The sequence below is a fragment of the Taudactylus pleione genome, unplaced genomic scaffold (genome assembly GCF_031769625.1).
Source record: "Taudactylus pleione unplaced genomic scaffold, aTauple2 ptg000065l, whole genome shotgun sequence".
NCBI lineage: Eukaryota > Metazoa > Chordata > Amphibia > Anura > Myobatrachidae > Taudactylus > Taudactylus pleione.
Window position 1 is genome coordinate 7,746,574 of NW_028284467.1, and position 23,365 is coordinate 7,769,938.

The 23,365-nt window shown below is 43.8% G+C and overlaps 1 protein-coding gene across 1 annotated transcript in view; it reads left to right on the forward strand.

Annotated features, from left to right (window-relative positions):
• Nucleotides 1-19,917, forward strand: part of TSPAN31 (tetraspanin 31) — a 43,074-nt gene extending 23,157 nt beyond the window's left edge. Inside the window, exons 4-6 of the mRNA XM_088465925.1 lie at nt 7,402-7,542; nt 8,033-8,146; nt 16,577-19,917. Coding sequence (XP_088322051.1) covers nt 7,402-7,542; nt 8,033-8,146; nt 16,577-16,651 — 330 coding nt within the window. The 3' untranslated portion in view covers nt 16,652-19,917. The remainder of the gene's footprint in view (nt 1-7,401; nt 7,543-8,032; nt 8,147-16,576) is intronic.
• Nucleotides 19,918-23,365: the final 3,448 nt, after the last annotated feature.

The window sequence follows — 23,365 nt, forward strand, 5'->3', positions numbered from 1 at the left end:
ACCCGTCTTGTCCGTAGTGCCACATTGCCGATGCCATCCATGTCCTCCCTTAAGGATGCTACGGACCGCAAGGTAGAAATCTGCCTGAAGTCCGCTTATTCCCTTGCAGGGGGGGCAGCACGGCCGGCTATGGCCATTTGCTGGGTTGCCAGAGCGATGGAGCGCTGGGCGGATTCATTAGAGGCTTCTTTTGAATCCGACTGTCCGGCCGAACAGGCGGAGTTGATTGGCAATCTCCGTGATTCGGCCACCTACATCAACGAGGCGGCTCTAGACATTAGTACTCTGGTGTCTAGAATTTCTTCAGCAGCGGTAGCTGCTCGTCGCACCTTGTGGCTGCGATCCTGGAAGGCGGACGCAGATCCAAGAAAGGTCTGGAAGCGTTGCCGTTTACCGGAGAAGTTCTCTTCGGTCCGGATCTGGATAAGATTGTGGCCACGCTGGCGGCAGCCAAATCTGCTTGTCTCCCGTCGGCCGCTGCTCCTTCTGGTTCTGGACCATCGTCCTTTCGGTCATCTAGGGCCCAGGGCAGGCCCAAACCACAGTCGTTTCCTCGACAGGCTGGCCCTAAGAAATCGGTCAAGCCCCGGAAACAGGCATGGAGTACCAGACGTCCGGCCCCCAAGCCAGATGACAAGCCTGCGGCCTGACGGTCCGGGTCTCCCCTTGGGGGATCCCAGGGTGGGAGGCCGCCTGCTGCAGTTCTCCCGGTGTTGGTCGTTCACTACGACAGACACTTGGGTTCTGGAGGTGGTCTCTCACGGGTACGCCCTCTCCTTCCGGCACAGACCCCCGGCTCGATTCTTCACCACGGGTCTACCATCAGACCGGAACAAGGCTACAGAGCTGCGGAAGGTATTGCACACTATGCTCCAGGCTGGAGTTATAGTGCCTGTTCCATTCTCCCAGAGGGGCCAGGGTTTCTATTCAAATCTATTTTTGGTACAGAAACCCAATGGGTCATATCGTCCGATTCTCAACCTCAAAGCACTCAACAAGTCTTTGCGGGTCCCGAAGTTTCGGATGGAGACCCTACGGTCCATCATTCTGGCGCTGGAACCTGGGGACTACATGGTGTCATTGGACATACAGGACGCTATGGCGGTCATGGTGGCTTCTCTGCGGCTGCAAGGAGTCCGCATGTTGCCGTACTTGGACGACCTGTTATTGGTGGCAGGATCTCCAGAGCTCCTGTTACACCACTTGGACCTGACCATTGCACTGCTGCAACGGCACGGCTGGCTAATCAACTGGCAGAAGTCCACTCTAATCCCATCTCGGAGGATTCTGCATCTTGGAGCCTTATTGGACTCGGGACAGCAAAGGATCTTCGTGACGGAGGACAAGATCTCTGCTTTACAGTCAAGGGTGCGCAGTTGTCTGCACAGCCGCCGGGTGTCCTTACACTCGGCGATGAGGTTACTGGGCTCCATGGTGTCGGTGTTCGACATGGTGGAATACGCCCAGTTTCACTCCAGACCTCTGCAGCACCTGATCCTGTCCAAGTGGAACGGGCTGCCTCAGTCTCTGAAGTTCCAGACGATTGTGCTCACCCCGGAGGTTCGCCTGTCCCTTGCGTGGTGGTTAAAGACGACCCACCTCAACAAGGGACGTCCGTTCTGGGTTCCAAATTGGGTCCTGTTGACAACGGACGCCAGTCTTCGGGGCTGGGGAGCAGTTTCGGGTCCACACTTGTTCCAGGGCAGGTGGACACCGACAGAAGCGGAGCTTCCAATAAATATCTTGGAACTCCGTGCGGTCTTCAATGCTCTCCTGCAGGCACAGCGGTTTCTCCAGGGTCACCCGGTGCAGGTCCAGTCGGACAATGCTACCACCGTGGCCTACATAAATAGGCAAGGAGGAACTCGCAGTCGGGCGGCTCTCGTAGAGGTCTCTCGGATCCTGGTTTGGGCGGAGCGCAATCTTCCGGCCATATCAGCGGTCTTCATCCCGGGAGTGCTAAATTGGGAGGCGGACTTTCTAAGTCGCCAGGACGTTCATCCAGGGGAATGGTCCCTGCACCCGGACGTTTTTCAACTACTGGTGGACAGGTGGGGTCTTCCAGAAATCGACCTCATGGCGTCCCGGCACAACAACAAGTTGCCGGTGTACGGGTCTCGCACAAGAGACGAAGGGGCGTCTCTGGTGGATGCTCTGTCCGTCCGGTGGACGTTCAGGTTCGCATACCTGTTCCCTCCGGTCTCCCTTCTTCCACGGGTAATCCGGAAATTCAAACAGGAAGGAGGGACGCTCCTGTTGATAGCTCCCGCGTGGCCCAGACGGCACTGGTTCTCAGACCTTCAGGGTCTGTCCGTGGACAGTCCTCTGCGGTTGCCGCTACGACCGGACCTTCTGTCTCAGGGTCCTTGTCTTCACCCGGACCTGACTCGGCTGTCTTTGGCGGCGTGGCTGTTGAGACGGCCATGCTGAGGTCCTGGGGGTTTTCCAGCTCTGTGGTGCGTACCATGTTACGAGCTCGGAAACCGTCTTCCGCAAGGATATACCATCGCGTGTGGCATACGTTCTTCCAGTGGTGTCGACCGAGAGGTTATGCACCGCGGGAGTTTCGTCTGTCTCGGATTCTCGCCTTCCTGCAAGCGGGACTAGATCATGGGCTTCGCCTTGCTTCTTTGAAGGTACAGGTTTCGGCCCTATCTGTCTGGTTTCACCGTAGGATTGCTACAATCCCGGATGTGCGCACCTTTATGCAAGGTGTTCTCCGTATTCAGCCGCCCTTTGTTCCACCTGTGGCGCCTTGGGATTTGGCTGTGGTCCTGAGGGCTCTCCAAGGACCGCCGTTTGAACCACTGGGCTCAGTGGATATTAAATGGCTAACAGCTAAGACTGTTTTCCTTCTGGCCGTTGCTTCAGCCAGACGTGTTTCTGAGTTAGGGGCTCTTTCTTGTAGACCCCCTTTCTTGGTTTTTCATGGGAACAGGGCAGTGCTCCGCACTCGGCCCGAGTTTCTTCCCAAAGTTGTTTCCCAGTTTCATGTTAACGAGGAAATAGTTGTTCCGGCCTTTAACTCACCGGGTCTTTCCGTGGGTGAGGCCTCTTTGGATGTTGTGCGGGCCTTAAGGACTTATGTTGACCGCACTTCTTTGTTTAGGAAGTCGGACGCTTTGTTGTCCTCTATGGCTTCTGTAAAAAGGGTTGGCCTGCTTCAAAGCAAACTTTGGCAGCCTGGATCCGTATGGCTATTTCTGAAGCTTATCTTCATGAAGGCCTACCGGTCCCTCCTTCTCTGAAGGCTCATTCCACTAGGTCTGTGGGTCCTTCGTGGGCAGCTCGACGTGGTGCCTCGGCAGTTCAGATCTGCAAGGCTGCTACGTGGTCTTCTGTCCATACCTTCGTGAGGTATTACAGGTTTGACACCTTCGCCTCTCAGGATGCTTCCTTCGGGCGGCGGATTCTCCTTTCTGCACAGGAGCGTCCCCACCCTTAAAGGATACTGCTTTGGGACATCCCCAAGGTATCCTGTGGATACCCTATGGACCCTGAAGTAGAAAATATGAGATATGGTAAGAACTTACCCTTGTTATCTCTATTTCTACGAAGTCCATAGGGTTCCACAGGACTCCCGCCCTGTCGCACCTGTGCTGCAGATGGGCTTTGCTCTGGTCACCGGTTTTCCGTCTCCCTCTGGTGAGAATGTGATTCTTGTATGTGTCCAGATCTTTGTTCTCTCTCTTCCTTCTCCTCCTCTGGCCTATGGCTTGGTAACTAACTGAGGTGCCTTGGCCCGGGGGCGGGGTATAGGAGGGGGACCTAGTGCATCCTGGGAGGCTGAAAGCTTAACTCTTTGGTGCCCTGCGACTGACGTCACACCTATACCCCAAGGTATCCTGTGGAACCCTATGGACTTCGTAGAAATAGAGATAACAAGGGTAAGTTCTTACCATATCTCATATTTTTTCAGATCTGTCAGATGAACGATTTTTGACTGCATTAAAATGAATGGAATCGCCCAAGTCTGACTGCAAACACATCAGATGTCAGATATCGGTATCTGACCATCGGGAACGCTCATCGTTCATCGTTCAGATATGTCAGATTTTCCTTCAGATATGAACGATTGAACGATTTTTTAAATCGTTATCGTTCAGTTCTGAAGAAATATCTGACTGTGTGTATGCACCATTAACAATTTTTGTTATCAACGATTTTCTGTCAGATTTTTTAGTGTAATGAATGATTTTTTGAACTACAAACCATTTTTGTAACTTCCCTTAATGAAAATCGTTCAGTTGGTCAGTGCACTACAAACACGCATGAACGATAATCGTTCATTGTTATAACTCAGAAACTGAACGATTTTTTCAATGATTGAACGATCATGACGTCGTTATAGTTAAATCATTCAAAAAATCGTTACGTGTGTATGCACCTCAAGTTGAATTATCCAAGTTGTTGGAAAAAGATAAACGTGACACTTCTTTGTTGGCAATATTGGCTTCTTTGTTGGCTATTCATGTTGTTGGGGTTAATATTTGTGTTGTGTGCCCTTTTAAATTGTATTTTTGTTTTTTGGTTAATGTTATACATTTATATACTGAGATGCTTAGATTTGTAATAAACATTTCTTATCTACAGTTACCATAACAATGTATATGAGCTGGTGGTAATTGTGGTGCATCCATAGTATCTATATATTAATTACAGTTAGACTAGGAACAATGCACTAGCTGTTTTATGAATTGACATTTTGTGAGAATTTATACAAACTATGCACCGTTAGCAATCTCAAAAGTAGAGTTCAGAGATTGGGAGTTCCGGTCTATAGATAGACAGTAATTAAATAGGCACCAGATGTTAGACAGACAGGGACAAAAGGTCGACATGAAAATGGTCGGCACGTTTTTATTTTATTTTTTAGAGTTCGGTTTAAGGTGAGGGTTAGGGTTAGTATGAAAATTAGGCTTAAAGAGAAAATAAATCGACCGTTTTTGTGTCAACTTTTGACCTTGTTGACCTTCTTACATGTCGAACTTTAGTGTGTCTGACTTTTGCCCATGTCGACCTTTTATCCCTGGCGACCTTTTATCCCTGTCTAACCATTGACTGTCTAACACACCCGAGATTGGTGAGCAGGCTAGGGCATTCATTATTAAGAGTTGGATACAAATGTTGTTACAAATTTTTGTGATCTATTCTGAGTTGGCCGCATAAACAAGTCAGCAACTGAGGCTCCATCCCATTCACGTACCTGTGCCAGATGCGTCAGGAATACAACTGTAGGTGTGGATATGGTGTGAATAGATTAAATGCTACAAATCGCAGTACACAATGCAAACCCAATTCATTAAAAGGGTTGTATAGTGCAGGTAATAAGTACTCAATAGCCTAATAATCACACTCCCAAACCTATGGGCTGCCTTTCCTTTCCCCAGCACAGTATGAAGCATACTTTATTTGTGTAAACCAAGTTTTCAGTGCAATATAATTTCACTTTTGAAAACCCTGCATTTGCATTGGTGGGTGTGTTTTTAGTCACTTTTTTTTGTCCAGTCAGAAACAGTCTTATGGTGCATACACACGTTCAGATTTTTCCTTCAGATATGAACGATAACGATTTAAAAATCGTTCAGTCGTTCATATCTGAAGGAAAATCGTTCATATCTGACATGCCTGAACGATGGACGATCAACGATGCGCGTTCCCGTTTGTCAGATAACGATATCTGACATCTGATGGGTTTGCAGTCAGACTTGGACGATTCCATTCATTTTAATGCAGTCAAAAATCGTTCAAAACTTTGGTAAAATCGTTCAATCGTTCATCTGACAAATCTGACAAGTCTGACAAATCTGACCGTCTGTATGCTCCATTACATTCGTCATTGTCATCCGTTGGGAATTGCACAAGGGTTTCATTACCTGTAAGTTGGCTTCCTCCAGGCAGACACGGTTGTGTATTTTCTGCAGCCATAAAGCCACAATTCACATTAACACGCCCTTACAATTATTTGGCCCTGTCTACACACCCACTACAACCCCAGACCTTGCCCCCTATTCGCACAGAGTCGCAACTAAATGTGTGTGGAAAAATACACCCACTGAGAAAAGATGCACATTAAAATGTTCTCAATGTTATTGATCCTGTACCTAATGTCGGCGCAATCATACAATATCTGAGGCGGAGGAGGACAATGAGGTGGCACACTGTTGGCATGCATAGTGCTTGGGGGTATAATGAGGGTTGAGGGTGCTGCCAAAGCTTACATTGTAAAAGGAAGGGGTGAATGAGACCATGTGGAGAGATGGAAGGATGAATAGGACTTAATTCCTTCTATTAGCAATAACCATAGTATTTGCTCTATAGTAACATGGTACTCGCATATACCTCTGCTGGCTGACTTTTGTCACTCTTTGGCTCTGTAGTGGGATACATTCAATTCTGTGTCATACACAAACACCACTGCACCTTCTGCTAATGCCGCTGACCCCACTTAGGCTGAGCTTCTTTAGATGCACTATGGAAACTTGCTGCAGCCGCTTGGCAGGTGCATTTTGTCTGTCTGTCCATGACTCCTGTGTGAGCTGTAGTGCGTCCCACTGAATTCCACACAGTGTTTCAGATACTGTTCTGCGTCCCTGAGCGGTGACCATCAGGACGCATGTGCAGGCCTCTAACACCTGCCAGCTGTGTACGGCATTGCGTGCAACTCAGTCACTAATTATTCCTGCAGGTGCTGTATCAAATCTTCCCCTGCTATGGAGTTCATAACCAGCTCCAAAGGTGCATATATATATATTTTATTCGTTTTAAGAATCTGATAAATGTGGTAATTGGCGGGTAACACATTGAATGGGCCCCTCACCAATATAAATGAGTTTTACTTAATTCCCTACCTCCTCAGAAATAGTGAAGTGATAAAGCAGCTTTACAGTGTGTTGGTGTATGCAAAATATTTGTGACATAACTTTCATATATATAATTAACGTAATTTCAGGGTCAGTGAGCTAAGATTTACATTTTTATATTAGTGATGCAGTGGTTTAACCCTTCCACAGATTGTTTCAGACAGTATTGTTGTTGGGAAGCAGTAGAGTAAAGTTAATTTTCAAACTCCCACTTCATTATTTATCTGCAGTTTTAACAATAAAAACTGAAAAATGCTGCTACATATTATTTTCTACAGTAGGCCGGGCTAAGGTTGGAAGTGACTGAATTAGACACCTCAGAAGCAGCACAGATGTATGATGATCTGAAAATTATTGTATGGTAATTAAGCTATCTAACTTTAAAAATGGGTCATGACAACTTTGGGTTGGGTCTGTTTCCTCAGTTCGTCCATATATCAGATGAGAAGAACAGCAAATCATACCTAATTACCATGAATCTGTCCCGTTACTCCCTTCAGCTGTAACCAATGTCATGCTATATTCTGGCTTCTTACAGGAGCAGTTCCTAAATGCAACATGGACCAGTATGAGCTCTGTGACCCAGGGCGAGATGGAGAAGAACCTGAACTGTTGCGGATTTGTGAACTCCACATTAAGCAGTAAAGAGTTTAAATCTGACTACTCAGAATGCCACGCGGTGAGCACGGAACCATCTCATTGATATGTATTAGATTATTATGTTTGGAAAAATTCCTTCCAGTATAGGCTGTCATTTGTTCTTTTGTGTTGGGTTTAGCATAGGATCATGTGATGGTTTTTTTTTTTTTTTTCTATTGTATTTTAGGAACTTTGTTTCAATGACCAGTTCTTTGTGGTTTGACATTGGACATCTGGATTTCCCATTATGTATACATTTTGATGATCTTGTAAGAACTTGTTGGGTGTTAATGCATTTTTACTTTATGTAGCGTTTTATTGGCTTCTTAATACTTAGATGTATACATAAGCCACATTTTTTGCTTTTCTAACCTAACATTTCAAATGGATCAATTTTGAAGATGGCGGATGAGTCTGTATTGCACAGCTCAAAGCTTTCCAACTCGTTAGTAGCCCATGTATCTCTAATGTAATGTATAATATTTTTGGTTAACATGAACAAACTGTGTCTTCCCATTTTTCACATTCAGGAATGTAGGGAGAAACAATCTAATTGTGTCACCTGTGGCGAAAAAATGCTGAACCACGCCAGCGAAGCCCTGAAAATCCTTGGAGGCGTTGGACTCTTCTTCAGCTTCACAGAGGTAATATAGGTTCCTCATGGTATAATAATGTTACATAAGCCCAAAGTATGAAGAGTCAGATACTGAGTAATGTTATTATCTGGGTCTCAAGGTGACAGCTGTGTGAGGAAATATATGACAGATGCAAATGATATGGTTATTGCATCTTGTGGCATTTTAGATATAACAATTATAACCACTTATTATCTGCCTTTTTTGAAGACTTGTTTATGTACCAAAAGTTTATTTTAGTTTCAAATATTATTTTTACTGCATATTTCTATGTCGCCTGACTAATGTGGACCAAATTCGGATTCTTGGATTAACTCGAACATCAAAATATTACTGTTCTGATGTAAAGCAAATATTTAAATAGCTGTATTACTTAGCCGTTGGGCAGAAGAGTTATTTCAGATAATTGAGATGAGTCATGAATCGCTCGTTGTTCTTGATCCTGACTTGCCTATAAACAATCCCGAGTTTGAGTACTTTCATTTTCTTGCTCATCTGTTTTAAAGGGAGAAATGGCCCCAAATAAAAATAGATATTACATTGTAATAGGTTGACAATGTATAGATCGACACCACATGGTCGACAGACAGAAGGTCGACTGATAAAAAGGTTAACCAGGACAAAAAAAATGATCAACACATTTTTAGTATTATTTTTTAAGCCTAACCCTCCACCTGGTGCCTAACCCTCAGCCAAGTGCCTAAACCTAACAGTAGCCTAACCCTAACCCACTCCTTAGTGCCTAACACCAACCTTAAACATGTTGAAAAAAAGTCTACTTTTTTTTGTCTGACGACCTTTTTGTCATTTTGTGAATATGGTGTCGACCTGTCCATATGGATACCGTAGACCAGTGGTTCTCAAACTCTGTCCTCAGGACCCCACACAGTTCGTTTTCCAGGTCTCGCAGTTGGTGCACAGCTGTAGTCCATTACTCACTCACACATTTTAAAAGACCACAGGTGATCTAATTATTTCACTTATGATTCTGTGAGGAGACATGGAAAACATGCACTGTTTGGGGTCCTGAAGACCGAGTTTGAGAACCTGTGCCGTAGACTCCCATGATCTTCCACTGCCATAGCCTGTATTGTATGACATTGTTTTAATTGGGTACATACAGCAATAAGTTATAATCATGTGAAACTTGGTTAGTGCTATCAGACATTCTTTAGCGTGTTATTTTTTATTCTTTTTTTTTATCACGGACAACAAATGAATAGCTCATGATTTCCTGAGGTTTCATTGTACCACAAAGGGCCATTTACACTGAGCATTAAATGGTTTCAAGGGCTAGTACAGACTAGTTTGTACATAGTTTATATTTCTAAAAGATTTTATTTGCATTTGGGTCAACTCAATAGGTACATTACAAGATATCAAATTAATCAGCACAGTCTGATAGTGCCTCTTAGTCACATCACATTGTGACGTAGACGCATGTTCGTCAAAGAAGACGCCCGGCACTAGCAGTCTTTCACTTGGCGTGACGAGCGAGGCTTATTGACTCAATGATGCGTAAGGACACATCTGTACAACACTGAAAAAAGGTAGTTAATCAGAGCACTGCTAATGGTGAATTAAGTCAGTATCCTTCAAAAAACACCAATATAAGAATCGCACCTATATTCACAAGAATATTATACTACAAATACAAGAACATTATTATAATAGACCATGAAACCAATGGGCATTGTCATAAATGTTATTCCTCCTGGATAATGTCCAGATGTAATGAATGTAAGTCACCTATGGAAGTCCAGTCTATAAGAAGGTTTTTGGCGTACGGGATCTGCAGGACCAAAGCCCAATTTGTAATTATAGAGAGCCCATGTTTGTTACCAGGCTGGTAGTGGTGAATGCTAATGTGGGAACCACTCTCAATAATCCGGATATACCAGTAGTTCACAGAATATAAATTGTTTATTCAAGTACAGCCGCCGGCAGTTGGTTCTGGTGTACAGATGTCGAAGTACCAATATGCAGAACGTCCCTGGAATGGGTCTCAGCAATAGGTCTCAATGGTAAATTTCAAAAGCCAGTAAACTGGGCTGCTCCAGCAAAAGTCTGTGTCCCAAGATTCAAAATATACGCATAAATTTTGGAGCTAGACCTCAGCAGGCAGCTTGGACGCAATGTAGAATGCCTTGAATGGTGTAATAGTCGTGGCAAGCTTCTCAACTGCAAGACGCAGATATTGTATCCAAGTTGTCAAGTTGCCAAGTTCAGAGTCTCGCCAGGCAGTTGGAACAATGCTGGGATTGGGATCTCTACATCAGAGTATAGGGTGCCTGTCCAGATCAAATATCAACAATCTGGGTCAGGATATGAGTTTATTACCGAAAACCTATTTCTGAGAACATGTGGGAGAGAAGGCTCGGAATCTAGGATGGGGAAAGGGGCTGTGGGGAGACTTAAACATCATGGAAAACAGACTTTCACAATCCATGTTAAAAATTACATTAGTTGTTAAGTTTGTCTGTAATATGAAAACCTACTTTTGACAGAGCCAACACAAGTGATGAGCAGAAAACTGTTGGACCCTATCTGATAACTTAAGGAAAGGCCAAATAAGTGACGGAGGGGCTGATCTACAGGTGGGAAAAGAGTAGGATAGAGCAAATAACTGGTGTACGTGGATAAACCATGTTGCAATGCAAGGGGGGCAAATACATATAGGTTTTTTTTTTTGCATGGAGGGTAAATACTGGCTGCTGTTGCATGTAGCCCACAAATGCTGGACACTTTTTTTTTTTTGATTATTATTATTATTATTACACTGCAATTTAGATGTCCATTTGAACACACCCCTCCCAAGTTTAATCTCTCTGCACATGTTACATCTGCCCCACCTGCAGTGCAGCACGGTCTTACCAAGATGCACAGTTGCTTGCTTGCTCTTATTCTGCGTACACATCTATAGATATCTGTCCAATCTGTCTGGTGGGATTTAAAATAACCATAGAAATTTGATCCCAAACACTGGAAAACGGACCAGATTTTCCTTCCCACCAGACAGATCTATCTATAGGGATGTGTGTATACACACTCTGGGGGTCATTCAGACCCGCTCGCGAGCGAAGGTCGCTCGCTAGCGGGTCGATGGTGGGCGCATGCGCGAGACCCGGCGAGCGACAAGAAATACGTTGTTCGGGGTCTCGCACCAAAGGGGGCGTGCTGTCGATGGTGAGTGACAGCACACCCCCTTTGGTGGGCGTGCCGGGGCGTGGCTGCCAGACGGAGGTCCAGCCCCACTGACATCACTAGTGATGTCAGTGGGAGTGATTTTGGCTCTGATAGAGCCAAAATCACTCCAGAGCTTGCGGCAGTGAGACCCTACCGCAAGAGTCTCGTCGCAAGCCCGATGGTCGCGATGGTCTTACCACCCACAGCTTATGCGAGCGTCCATAAGGCCGCTCCACATTTAAATAGGACGGCCCTGATTCAGAGCGAGGGTTCTGCTCTCAGCGTTCAGCTCTGAATCAGGGCCTCTATTCCTAGCTCTGAATCTGGCTCAGGGTTTTCTTTTCAGGACTATGAATGTCTGGCAAAATGAGTTGGTTTTCTAAGGTCAAATGCTCCAAAGTAGTGATACAAATAGCGGCTATTCATTGCATGGCATATGCAGTTATCACAGCATCAAGAGGCTTGCAGGATGAAGAGCCAGTCCGCTGCTCTTGTCTGTGGCTAAGATGAAATGGGAATGTCTGTCAATTCAGGAGACTAGATTGTTGTCCATATCAAGTTATCTTCACCTTCAAAGCAAAGACAGAAGGGGATTAGAAACCAGGCCTTTCCTATCAGACCTTCTAAGGAAGGTTAAAAGGATGAGAACATCCCGGCACGGTCGCACTGCAACTCCTTACCATTGTGGTGAAGTAGGCTTTGAGCGTGGTGCTTGTGTCGGGCTCCATTTGATTAGGTTGAAGCTAAAGGCCTGATTCAGACTTGTACACTATTAGCCTGTTTCTATAATGCAGTTGTCTGAGCAGGGCACATCATAAACCAAATTAAAGGTCTTGTTCTGTAGATTTGCAAAAAATATTGGCGGCGTAATTTGTTGCTTTGAGTTATGTGGCAAAAACTCCACCTGTCATTTACAATGCATTACCATTTTACTCTGGAAAATGTGACAGCTGATGAACTCTCCCTGTGCATCTGCTGGATGACCTGGACCATGTGACCTGCTGGGAAGTCTGGAAACTGTTACCGTTATTTGCAGCCACATACAGTATATCAGCGTGTCTTTCGGGGATCCCAATCACTGAATGCTGTTATTTCATTATTTACTTCACCTCGCATTGTTAACACCAAACATGCCTAGAGGACATCGACGTGGTGGAACCCTTTAAAGGTCACCCAGAGCGTGTAGTTAAAAGATTTTAAAGAACGTATAACAAGATCAACTGATCCACCACTTGCATTGAACATGACATATTTGCCACAATACTACTCTTTGGGTCCTATGGGCGTGTAATGTGAGCTGTGGTGTCCTTCACATCTTGGTCGAGGAGGTTAGCTGCCATTTTTCAGACTGCAGTCACAAGGTTTCATTGACCAATGTGGTTGTTCCACCATATTTAGCATATCTCTTTATGACAAATACCCTCAAATTACAGACTCATTATCTCCATAATATCCTCCATAACTAAGGTGGTTACTGCCGGGATTCCCTAGTTATTACTCGTTGTTGCAAAGTAGACTTTGCCAACTGATTTCTAATACATTTTTAGACTCCTGTGCTCCACATATTAATAGTGAAGTGGGGCTGGTTGGTTGGTGTTTTTGTGCTGCAAAAGGCACCAAATTGAACTGGTAGGAATCGCCTACATATATTGACTTATTATTATTCTATATACAGTGCCTTGCAAAAGTATTCAGCCCCCTTGTATTTTTACCTTTTTTGTTACATTACAACCTGTAATTTATTTTGTGATGGATCTGCACAAAATAGTCTAATTTGGTGAAGTGAAGTTAGAAAATTATATATAAAATATCTTTATAAATAAAATGCAGAAAATTGGCATGTGCATATATAATCACCACCTTTTTCTATGAAGCCCCTCAAAAGTTCTGGTGCAACCAATTACCTTCAGAAGTCACATAATTAGTGAAATGAAGTCCACCTGTGTGAAATCTAAGTGTCACATAATCTGTTAGTATATAAACACACCTTTTCTGCAAGGCCCCAGAGGCTGCAATACAACTAAGCAAGAGGCATCACACCATGAAGACCAAGGAACTCTCCAAACAAGTCAGGGACAAAGTTGTTGAAAAGTACAATTCTGGGTTGGGTTATAAAAAAAAAAAAAAATATTCAAATCTTTGATGATCCCCTGGAGCACCATCAAATCCATCATCATCAAATGGAAAGAACATGGTACCACCACAAACCTGCCAAGAGAGGGCTGCCCACCAAAACTCACAGACCGGGCAAGGAGGGTATAAATCAGAGAGGCAGCACAGAGACCAAAGGTAACCCTGAAGGAGCTGCAGAGTTCCACAGCAGAGACTGGTGTATCTGTGCATGTGACCACAATAAGCCGTACACTCCATAGAGCTGGGCTTTATGGAAGACTGGCCAGAAAAAAAGCCATTAGAAAACATGATTTGAATTTGCCAAAAGGCATGTGGGCGACTGCCCAAATGTATGGAGGAAGGTGCTCTGGTCAGATGAGACTAAAATTTAACTTTTCGGCCACCAAGGAAAACGCTATGTCTGGCGCAAACCCAACACATCCCATCACCCCAAGAACACCATCCCCACAGTGAAACATGGTGGTGGCAGCATCATGCTGTGGAGATGTTTCTCAGCAGCAGGGACTGGGAAACTGATTTGAGTCGAGGGAAAGATGGATGGTGCTAAATGCAGGGATATTCTTGAGCAAAACCTGTTTGTCTGCCTATGATTTGAGACTGGGACGGAGGTTCACCTTCCAGCAGGACAATGACCATCCGAAGCATACTGCTAAAGCAACACTAGAGTGGTTAAAGGGGAAACATTTAAATGTGTTGGAATTGCCTAGTCAAAGCCCAGATCTTGATCCAATTGAAAATCTGTGGTCAGACTTGAAGATTGCTGTTCACAAGCGGAAACCATCCAACACGAAGGAGCTGGAGCAGTTTTGCCTTGAAGAATGGGCAAAAATCCCAGGGGCAAGATGTGGCAAGCTTATAGAGACTTATCCAAAGCCACTTGCAGCTGTAATTGCAGCAAAAGGTGGCTCAACAAAGTACTGACTTTAGGGGGGGGGTGAATAGTTATGCACGGTGAAGTTTTCTGTTATGTTGTCCTAAATGTTGTTTGATTCACAATATAAAAAAAAACACATCTTCACAGTTGTAGGAATGTTCTGTGAATGAAATGATGCACACCTTCAAACAATCCATTTTAATTCCAGGTTGTGAGGCAACAAAACATGAAAAATGCAAAGGGGGTGACTACTTTTGTAAGGCTCTGTAGTTAGAGCTCTGCATTTCTTGGATGTAGAAAATAAAAGTAGGAAAGGAAGATTGGAGAGGGAACACTGGTTCTTATCCTGCCATACAGTGGGGCCCTGGGCCAGCCATACCTTTGATGATTACAGCCAGATTTTCAAATGAAGAGATCTTAGGGCTGAATTAATTTAGCCCTGTTCGTTTAACAGGGGTGAAAAAGGGTGGAAGCCTCGGTCTTTAATGTTTGGGGCTTTCAAACTACCCTTTTTATCCCCCCCATCCCCTGTTAAATGAACATGTTAATAGGCGTTAACACATAGAATCCGTGATAAGTTCACTGACCTATGCGTTAACAGGGTAGCGACACCCGTTACCACTCTCTTTTAGAGGGATTTTTTTTCTGGTCCGAAAAAAAAATCCCCGCCAAGTGCAGCCTGTGTGCTGCCTTCAGGACTAATTGATTATTTGCCAGGGAATTAATTAGCCGCAGTAAATTACAGTGGCTAATTGAATTCCCCCCTATATGTTCTGTGGAGGTGTTTTCTGTCAGCTGTAGCAGTTTACAAGTGAGGAGTGTAGAAAAAACTTGCTTCACTTTATCATTTCTAAAATTGTTACAGGGAGGAGTTCTAGAAAAGTACTGATTGTTAGGCCTATGATAAGTGAGTTGTGAATTATACCCTGAAAATCAAATTAAGTCATCCAGGAAATAAGTCATTTGAGTCGTGGTTGGTTGGTGATTTTCCTGCAGGATGATGCACGGACCGATATTGCTAATAATACAAGATATGAAAATTTATCTTACATGACCAAAACAAATTCTGTGGTTTGGGTCTGGTCACCGTTCATCTATCGATGACTGCAGAAAAATGTTGAGTTTAATGTGACGCTCGAAAATTATATTGTTGCACCTGTTACAGATGATCAAAGTGTAATGGTACGCATTGGAAAGCTTATAGCTGCTGGACACCAGCTGATTCACAATCTACAAAGCCCTCTTCATGCATAACAATGTCTGATCCATCCTCTTCTTGCATAGACTACGTCAACGATGATGATCATCATGATGTAACTCTGTCTAATATAGATGATGATAAAGTCTGACCCAGGCACAGCTGAATCAGCAGGTGGTATCGCAGCTAAGGTGTAAGTGTAATCTGTACTTAGCGCGTGAATGAGCTTTTTCTGCAGCAGTGTATATAGGGAACAATATCCGAAGACAAATTGGCTACGACACCCTGGGCACTCTCCTTTTACTTAGGTTGTAATTTCAGCAAATAATAAAAAAAAAAAAAAAAAAACGCTCCTAAATGTTTTATAATATTGCAGTTTGCATTACATCAGTCTAGTCAAGTAACTTCCAATTCCAATGTAGAGGTTTGAGCTGTCTTACTTTTTTTTTTTTTTTTCCCTTAAACCCAATCCTGAAATTAATCCAGAGATCCTGAAATCCCAGGATTTGTAAATAATTTGGGACCTGGAATACTTAATGAGACCTAGGCTTGCTCCTCAGGCTGTCTGTTAGTCACAGTCAAATGGAGCAGTGACCATTTGGGAGAGATGGCAGAGTCTGGGTGAGTTTTTGTCTTATGCAGAAAGTTAAAATTATATATATTTAACGCAGAGCAGTCAATATCTTGACTGCAGGGATTCTGGCATCGGAATCACGACACTTGTCAGAATCTCGGTGCCGGCATCCCGACCGCCACAATCCTGAAGGTAAGTTGGAGGGTTAGAGTCAGGCACTAAGGGGGAGGTTAGGGTCAGGCATTGGGGAGGGAGTGTTAGGGTAGGGAGAGTGGGAGGGTTAGAATGGCATGCTAACCATCGGCATCCCGTACCCATCCCATATTTAATGTATAGAACTTAGAAAAACCACAGATCTGTTAGTTGGACACTTGATAGGAATACATCAAAAATGCTAGTAATCATCTTTAAATTGTAGATGTGTTTTGTGATAAATTAGCCTTATGTTTCCCCTACCCTTACTCTGTTTTGCAGATTCTTGGTGTTTGGCTTGCATTCCGATACAGAAACCAGAAAGACCCTCGAGCAAATCCCAGTGCTTTTCTATAGTGTTATGAAATCTGCACCCCATACTTCAGTTGTCTATTTTATTTGAAAGTTTTGATCCTTTCTCTTAGCCAGTTATTTCTGACCCTTTGATTCCATGTTCCAAGTGACTCGGAGAATGGGACACAGGATGGGGAAAGAAGTCAGACAGGCTAAGAACAATAAATAAATAGGGTCTTGTTCAGGAATGCAATCAGACCAAAATGTTAGTGGCTACATAAAGTAAACCAATAAAAAGGTTACCATGTATTTGTGTTCTGGGCTATCGGCGATGAATCATTGTAGCCCAGTGCAAGAATATTAGTATTGTTCTATAAATGGGGTATGCTGGCAATTAGGCTGCTTGCATGTCTGCTTTTGTTTTGAATAGTCTCCTATGAAGTCTTAATGAAGCATGACTTGTAAAGAGACACTCTTTGCCATGTTTTAAAGAGTGGATTGGATGATTGGTAAGGTGTGTATAATATGTATGTAAAAATACTTACTGATCGTTCCTGAAATGATGTTTTTTATGTTCATGGCAAAAATCAAAAGGAAAAGCCCCCAAGGTTTTTTATTTTATTTTAATAGTACCATTGAATTAACTGGACTAATAATGGGCAGTCAGTGTTGCTTTTAAGTGCTGTATATGCATCATTACCCTGCCATGTTCCATGTGTCTCTATTACTGCACCCAGTGCAAGGAGAAAGACTATTTATTGTAGCAGCGAACCGAGGAATCGGCGTCCACCAACCTAGTAGAAGTGTCAGTATGAAAGATGGCGACTTGTGTGAACACAACCCTGCAGTGCTAAGCCTAAGATTGTACCCAATCCCAACCTTCCCAGTTATTTTATCTACTTCTAGGCTCCAATATGAGACAATAAGTCAGAAAACAGCCATTCCAGTATTGCTATGCATGCAGAATACCATTGCACCTGTCACCTACAAGTACAGTCACCTTACACAATGCATTACTGAGGTCATTAGTTCCTAATGTGTTGACACCACAAGTTTTTTTTTTTTTTTTTTGGCCTAAAAATACACGAACAATTCCTAACAATAGCTGTCTATAGAAAGCACCTAACCACAGCATTGTGATACCTTCACGCTAAATGTAACCTAACAATCTGCATGCTGCCAAAGGCAGTTACCTTGTTTTAATTGATGCAGGTTTTATACCTTATTTTTTTGTGCACTTACAACTTTTTACTAAATACATTGCTTTATCTTCCTAACTTCCTTCTGTCCATTACAGCCATATATTTATATACTGGTTTAAGAGGGTATCCATACTTTATATTTTGGATATGATGCACATCATGGCTGAAAAGCACAGAAGGAATGAATCCAATATACTGGTGTTAGCAGCTCAATGTAAGAGGGTTCCACTATTCCAGGATCTCGGACTACATGCAGTCTAGCCCCGTTCCTGTTCTAGTACTGTATGGCAGTGGGTTGGGTGCTGTCGGCATTGCAGTAACTGTGAATACTGTAACCTAATAAAGGACATGTTGTAACAGATGTATCATGTTAGAATAGGCAACATAACTAGGCCAGGTCACACGTACCTATGTAAGGTGGTTGTTTAGCCTCTTTCATTTCATGTTTATGATGTCATTCCATAGAAAATAACAGCATCTTATGGTGTTATGCAAACAGTTTAAGGGGCATATGTATCAAAGCTTGATGTGAGATAAAATTGTGAGATTTATATCACTAACCAATCAACTTCTAACTTAAATTTTGCAGGCTGTGTTTAAGAAATGTTAGTTTGGAGCTGATTGGTGATATATATTTCACAATTATATCTCACATCAAGCTTTGATACATATGCCCCTTAGAGGTGTATTCAATATGGGAGCGAAAAGTCCGTGCTGGACTTTTCGGTCCACATCTGAGCTTTTCCTGGGATAAAGTATCGGGCGCGCGCCTGCTTTATCCCAGTATTCAATTAAAAATCAGCGAAAACGGGACCCGGCGAATTGGGAGGAACGAAAAAAAACGTGAATTTTTGGGAATTAATTGTAGGACCCCCCCCTAAAGCTGTCCAGACATGGGGGATCACTGAGTACCCCCGTTTTTGGCTGCAAAAGAAAGTCTGGGTTTTAAATAGCCGCGGCAGGTGTTTTTTTCCCGGCATTGAAGAAGTGATGCAGAAGAGAACCACTCTTTGGGGGGGGGGGGGGGGGTTTAAGTGGTCCCATCAAATTTGGGGTACATGAAAATGGAGATAAGCATTTTTTTAAGTCCCTAGAATGACTTTTCAAAATTCTGCAAAAATGCACCTGCCGCCAGCACCTGCATTCTAGAAAACACCTGCCGCATACATTGGCAACGAGGCTATTCCGCTAATTTAATAATTTTTTTCAAACACTTTAATTTTGGAGTTTAAAAAAAAAAAAAAGTAAATTTTTTGGGGTGTCCCTGATTTTTTTTTTTGACACCGTTCCTTTTTAAATGACATTAGCAGGGGCTAATTTTTTTAAGCCTGCACCCCTAAACCCCAGTTCTGCCCTTTTTTTTCGCCATGTAAAACATGGCGAAAACTTATTCCCGTTTTTTTTTAAAGACTTTCCGAACCTGCGAAAAGTCTTTGAAATTGAATACGGGGATAATTGAAACATGCGAAAATGATGTCATTGGCAATAATTTATCGCCGATTCTGACTTTACGCAGCCTAATTGAATACCCCCATAGTCTGGTACATGTTCCTACTGGAGATACATATAGTTAATATACTGGTCTGAAACTCCTACATGTCACAACTTGCTGTAACTTAGAGATGTGGTTACAGCAGTAACAGCCTATAATGAGTTGCTCAATGACAGAAAATGCACCTTCAGGCGATATCTGTAAAATCAGTTGGTGCAGTTCAGTAAATACAGCTGTCCCAGCCATAAGTACAGTAAAGTATGCGAGAGTTTGCTGAAACTGAATCTGCCTATATTTTACTTAATTGTTTACTGAGATATACAAGATAAAATAAAGCATTTCTAAAGGGCGTGAACCCTCCAGGTACCTGGTCTTGGCCCAACGTCCTCTCTCGGCTGTATGTAAAATATAAGGTTCTTTTCTCCCCGGGGTTGAATCTTCCCTAAAGTTAAAACAGTGCAGCAGGGCAAAGGGCCTGTGTGTATTATTTATTCAGGTAACTGATGGAAGGTACAATAAAAGATTTGTCCCCTGACAGACATGTGGCTTGTAACTATTTTATTTTCCTAACCGTTCTTTTTCAAATCACCTTTATTAATTTAACGTGCATAGTAAATAAAGTTTTGGAACAAGAATATGTGTATAATTATTTTGAGCATCATTCTTCTGTGACTCCATAATACTTAAATTAGTGTATTATCAGAAAACAGATCAAAACTGGGATATCACTCATTGGCACTATACATCACAGGACTGAATCTGCCTCAGTTTTGTTCCCATTGCTGCTGCTTGAGAATAAAGATCCAGGTACTAGAGCAGGGAGGAAAATGAAGCCATCAGATATTATGAACTTAAGTTCACAAATTCAAGGTTATTACAGTGAAGTTGGAACATTGGACCTGGTGCTGAGTAGTGAGTACTAGACCAGTTTGTGTAACACATCTCGTGTCTTCACACTGAGCATGCCCAGATAATGACTGCACGCACGCGCACTCACACTCTGCCTATTTTTTTGCTAGAAACTGCATCAGTCTCTTTTTGTATTTTTATTAAGGGTCTGAATTTGACACCTTTTCCTGAGTCTTTTACTGTATGAAACCCACTGTAACTATAGAAAGCACCAGTACAAAACCAGTCTGTGATTAAATGGAGTTGTAGGTACTTTTGTACTAGTCAGTTTGTAGTTAAGACAATAACCTCATGCCAGCATACGCCAATATAAACTAGGGCTGGAAAACTGCATAACACATTTTCCAGAGTCTCTGCTGATGAACAGCATAGGTGAGCTGGCACTAGGTAGCATAACAGGCACTTTTCTTAAGGTTCCATAGCATCCACAGGATCTACCTTGGGGTATGGAGTTGTATCGCATGCAATGCACCAAACAGCAACGCTATGGAGCTCCCAGCATGCACTGGTCCTCCCTATATACCCCGCCCCCAGCCATTCAGTTTTTTTGTTTGGTGCGGGGCAAGACGCACCTGTCATAATAGCGGGACTGCTAGGCAGTCCTAGGCTTTCTTCTTTTATGCTTTAGTAGTCCCCCGCCTCTGGTGTTGAAACGCATCAGAGGCGGCTGCGGGTGAAGTCCTCGTATAACGTGTCCTTACTAAGGCAGCTGGGGCCATATCGTCTGTCGCTGGGGACAGGTGGTAAGACGCACTAGTCAACTTCTTGCTACTATGAGGTCAGCGTACCCAGCCGTCAAAGTCGCAGCCTAGGGGAGATGGACGCTTTCCCCCGTACGCAAACTTCCGGGTACGGATTCCAGCGTCTGGTTTGTTATAAACGACTATGTCGTGTTTGTCCGTGCACTGCTGAAGTGGTTGGTCTCAGAGGTTTGGTCTGTCTCTCTATATACCTCTCCTTTGGGTTTGGCATTTAGCGCACTCTATATCCTACCATTACCCCTCTGGGGCTGATCAGTTGATTGAGAGTCCATATTGCTTTAGCAAATATGTGTATTTATGCATTGTATGTCACTGTATGCTAGCTGCTGGTTGTACACTGCCTATGTTTTTAAAACTCAGGTACATCTATCACTGTGTTTCTCCTCATCCCTCTGAAGGTGTGTGGGTTGTTTCATTGATACAAAGTCACATTGCATTTCTATTGTATACCTTATACCATTTATGGTGAGGTGAGGGTGAGAACCCTCCAGTACTTATATCCTCTAAGTCTTGTTCTGCAGGCCTGTCTGCAACAGTTATTACACAATCCATACTGGTTAACATCCTCGTCAAACAGCTATCCAATATATCTGGATGGCCATTACATCTAAGGTTTTGTCCTATTTAATAGGCAAAGCCACAGATGTACAGGCTCCCGTAACGCCTCATGCTATGAGGTAGGCACAGACTGTGCATCATCCTATGTGTATGCCCCCCATGAATCCCTGTTGTGGTTATCCAGCTGCTCACTCTAGTCAGAGTATACTGCCATCTTCAGCCTATCCACAGGTGGATAGACCAGTGGTAGTAGGAAAAAAGGGCATAAAAGAGGCTCTCGTCATGTGTTGCCTTAGGAGTCTGATTCAACCTCCTCATCAGATTCGAATACTCAGAGTTCTGGGTCTGTCTCAGTGAAGGAGAGCCATCCATCACTGGTGGATGTTCCCTCTCTAGTGAGAGCGGTCAGATCTGTCCCTCAGTATGGAGGTAGAGGAGGTCATTGGCATCTAAGGAGCCAATCTTCAGATGTCAGGTGGTGACTAACGATTATTTCCCCCAGTCTGGGCAGCTGTCGAATCTCATGTCTGAAGCATGGGATATTCCTAGTAAGCAGTTTCATGCCACAAGGAATAGAACCTCTCGGTACCCATTTGCACCAGGAGTGTGTAATAAATGGGAAGTTACCCCAATGATCGATGCTCATGGGCCAAATTTAATCAGGAGGGCTACATTGCCCATTCCTGCAGCATCCTCTTTAAAAGAGGTTACAGATAGAAAACTGGAATATCACTTGAAATCAATGTTTTCACTATCTGGAGCTATTACTAGGCTAGCTACGGCTGTATCTTGGGTGGCCAAGGCTATGGAGGAGTGGATGAAATCTCTGGAGGATACTATAGTTGATCCAACCAGAGAGCAGCAGTCCCTTCTCGGCCAGATGCGGGAAGCAGCTATGTATATAGGAAAGCGGGAATTGACACAGGCATCCTGGCTTCTAGGGTCTCTGCTAACTCAATTGCAGCCTAAAGAACCCTTTGACTGAAGACCTGGAATCCGGACGCAGGGTCTAAAAAGGCTCTGGAATCTTTGCCTTTTGCAAGGAAGGTACTGTTGGGCCAGGATTGATGACATAATGACTTCTTTGGCAACACCAAAGTCTGCTGAATTGCCATCCTTTCATCCATAGGGTAGGACAAAGAAACAGTCCTCGGCCAGATAGTCAGTCCCACAGAAAACCGCAGCCCAAGAAATCTTGGTTTACGGTGAGCCTACTGTCTGATGGGGCGGGCCTTCCCCTGGAGAATGTCCGGGTTGGAGGCCGACTTCTACAGTTCTTCCAGGCCTTACTGCAGCAAACTACAGATGCCTGGGTGCGAGAGCTGGTTTCTCAGGGTTATGCCATCACATTCCTGAGGCATGCCCCTCAGAGGTTTGTGGCTACAAACCTTCCTGCAAACCCGGTCAGAGCCTCGGCTTACCAGGAGTCTATTGGGGCACTTCTGAGATCGGGAGTCATAGTCCCCATTCCTGTGATGCAACAGGGAAGGGTTTATTTTTATTCAAAATTTTTTTTTTATTCAAAAAACCAATGGGTCACACCGCCTTATCCTGAATTTGAAGTCTCTCCTACAGATTCATCAAGGTGCCCAAATTCCGTATGGAAACTCTCCAGGTAGTTATGCTGGCGATGGAGTCTGGAGCCTTTATGGTCTCACTGGACATACACAATGCATATCTGCATTTCCCGATTGCAAGATCCCACCAGGCTGTTCTCAGGTTTGCGGTAGATCAACAACATTACCAATTTCAGGCTCTACCCTTCGGTTTGGCAACAGCCCCTTGGGTATTTGCCAAGATAATGGCAGTCAGGACGGCTTGTCTCAGAAAACATGGAGTCAGGATACCATATCTA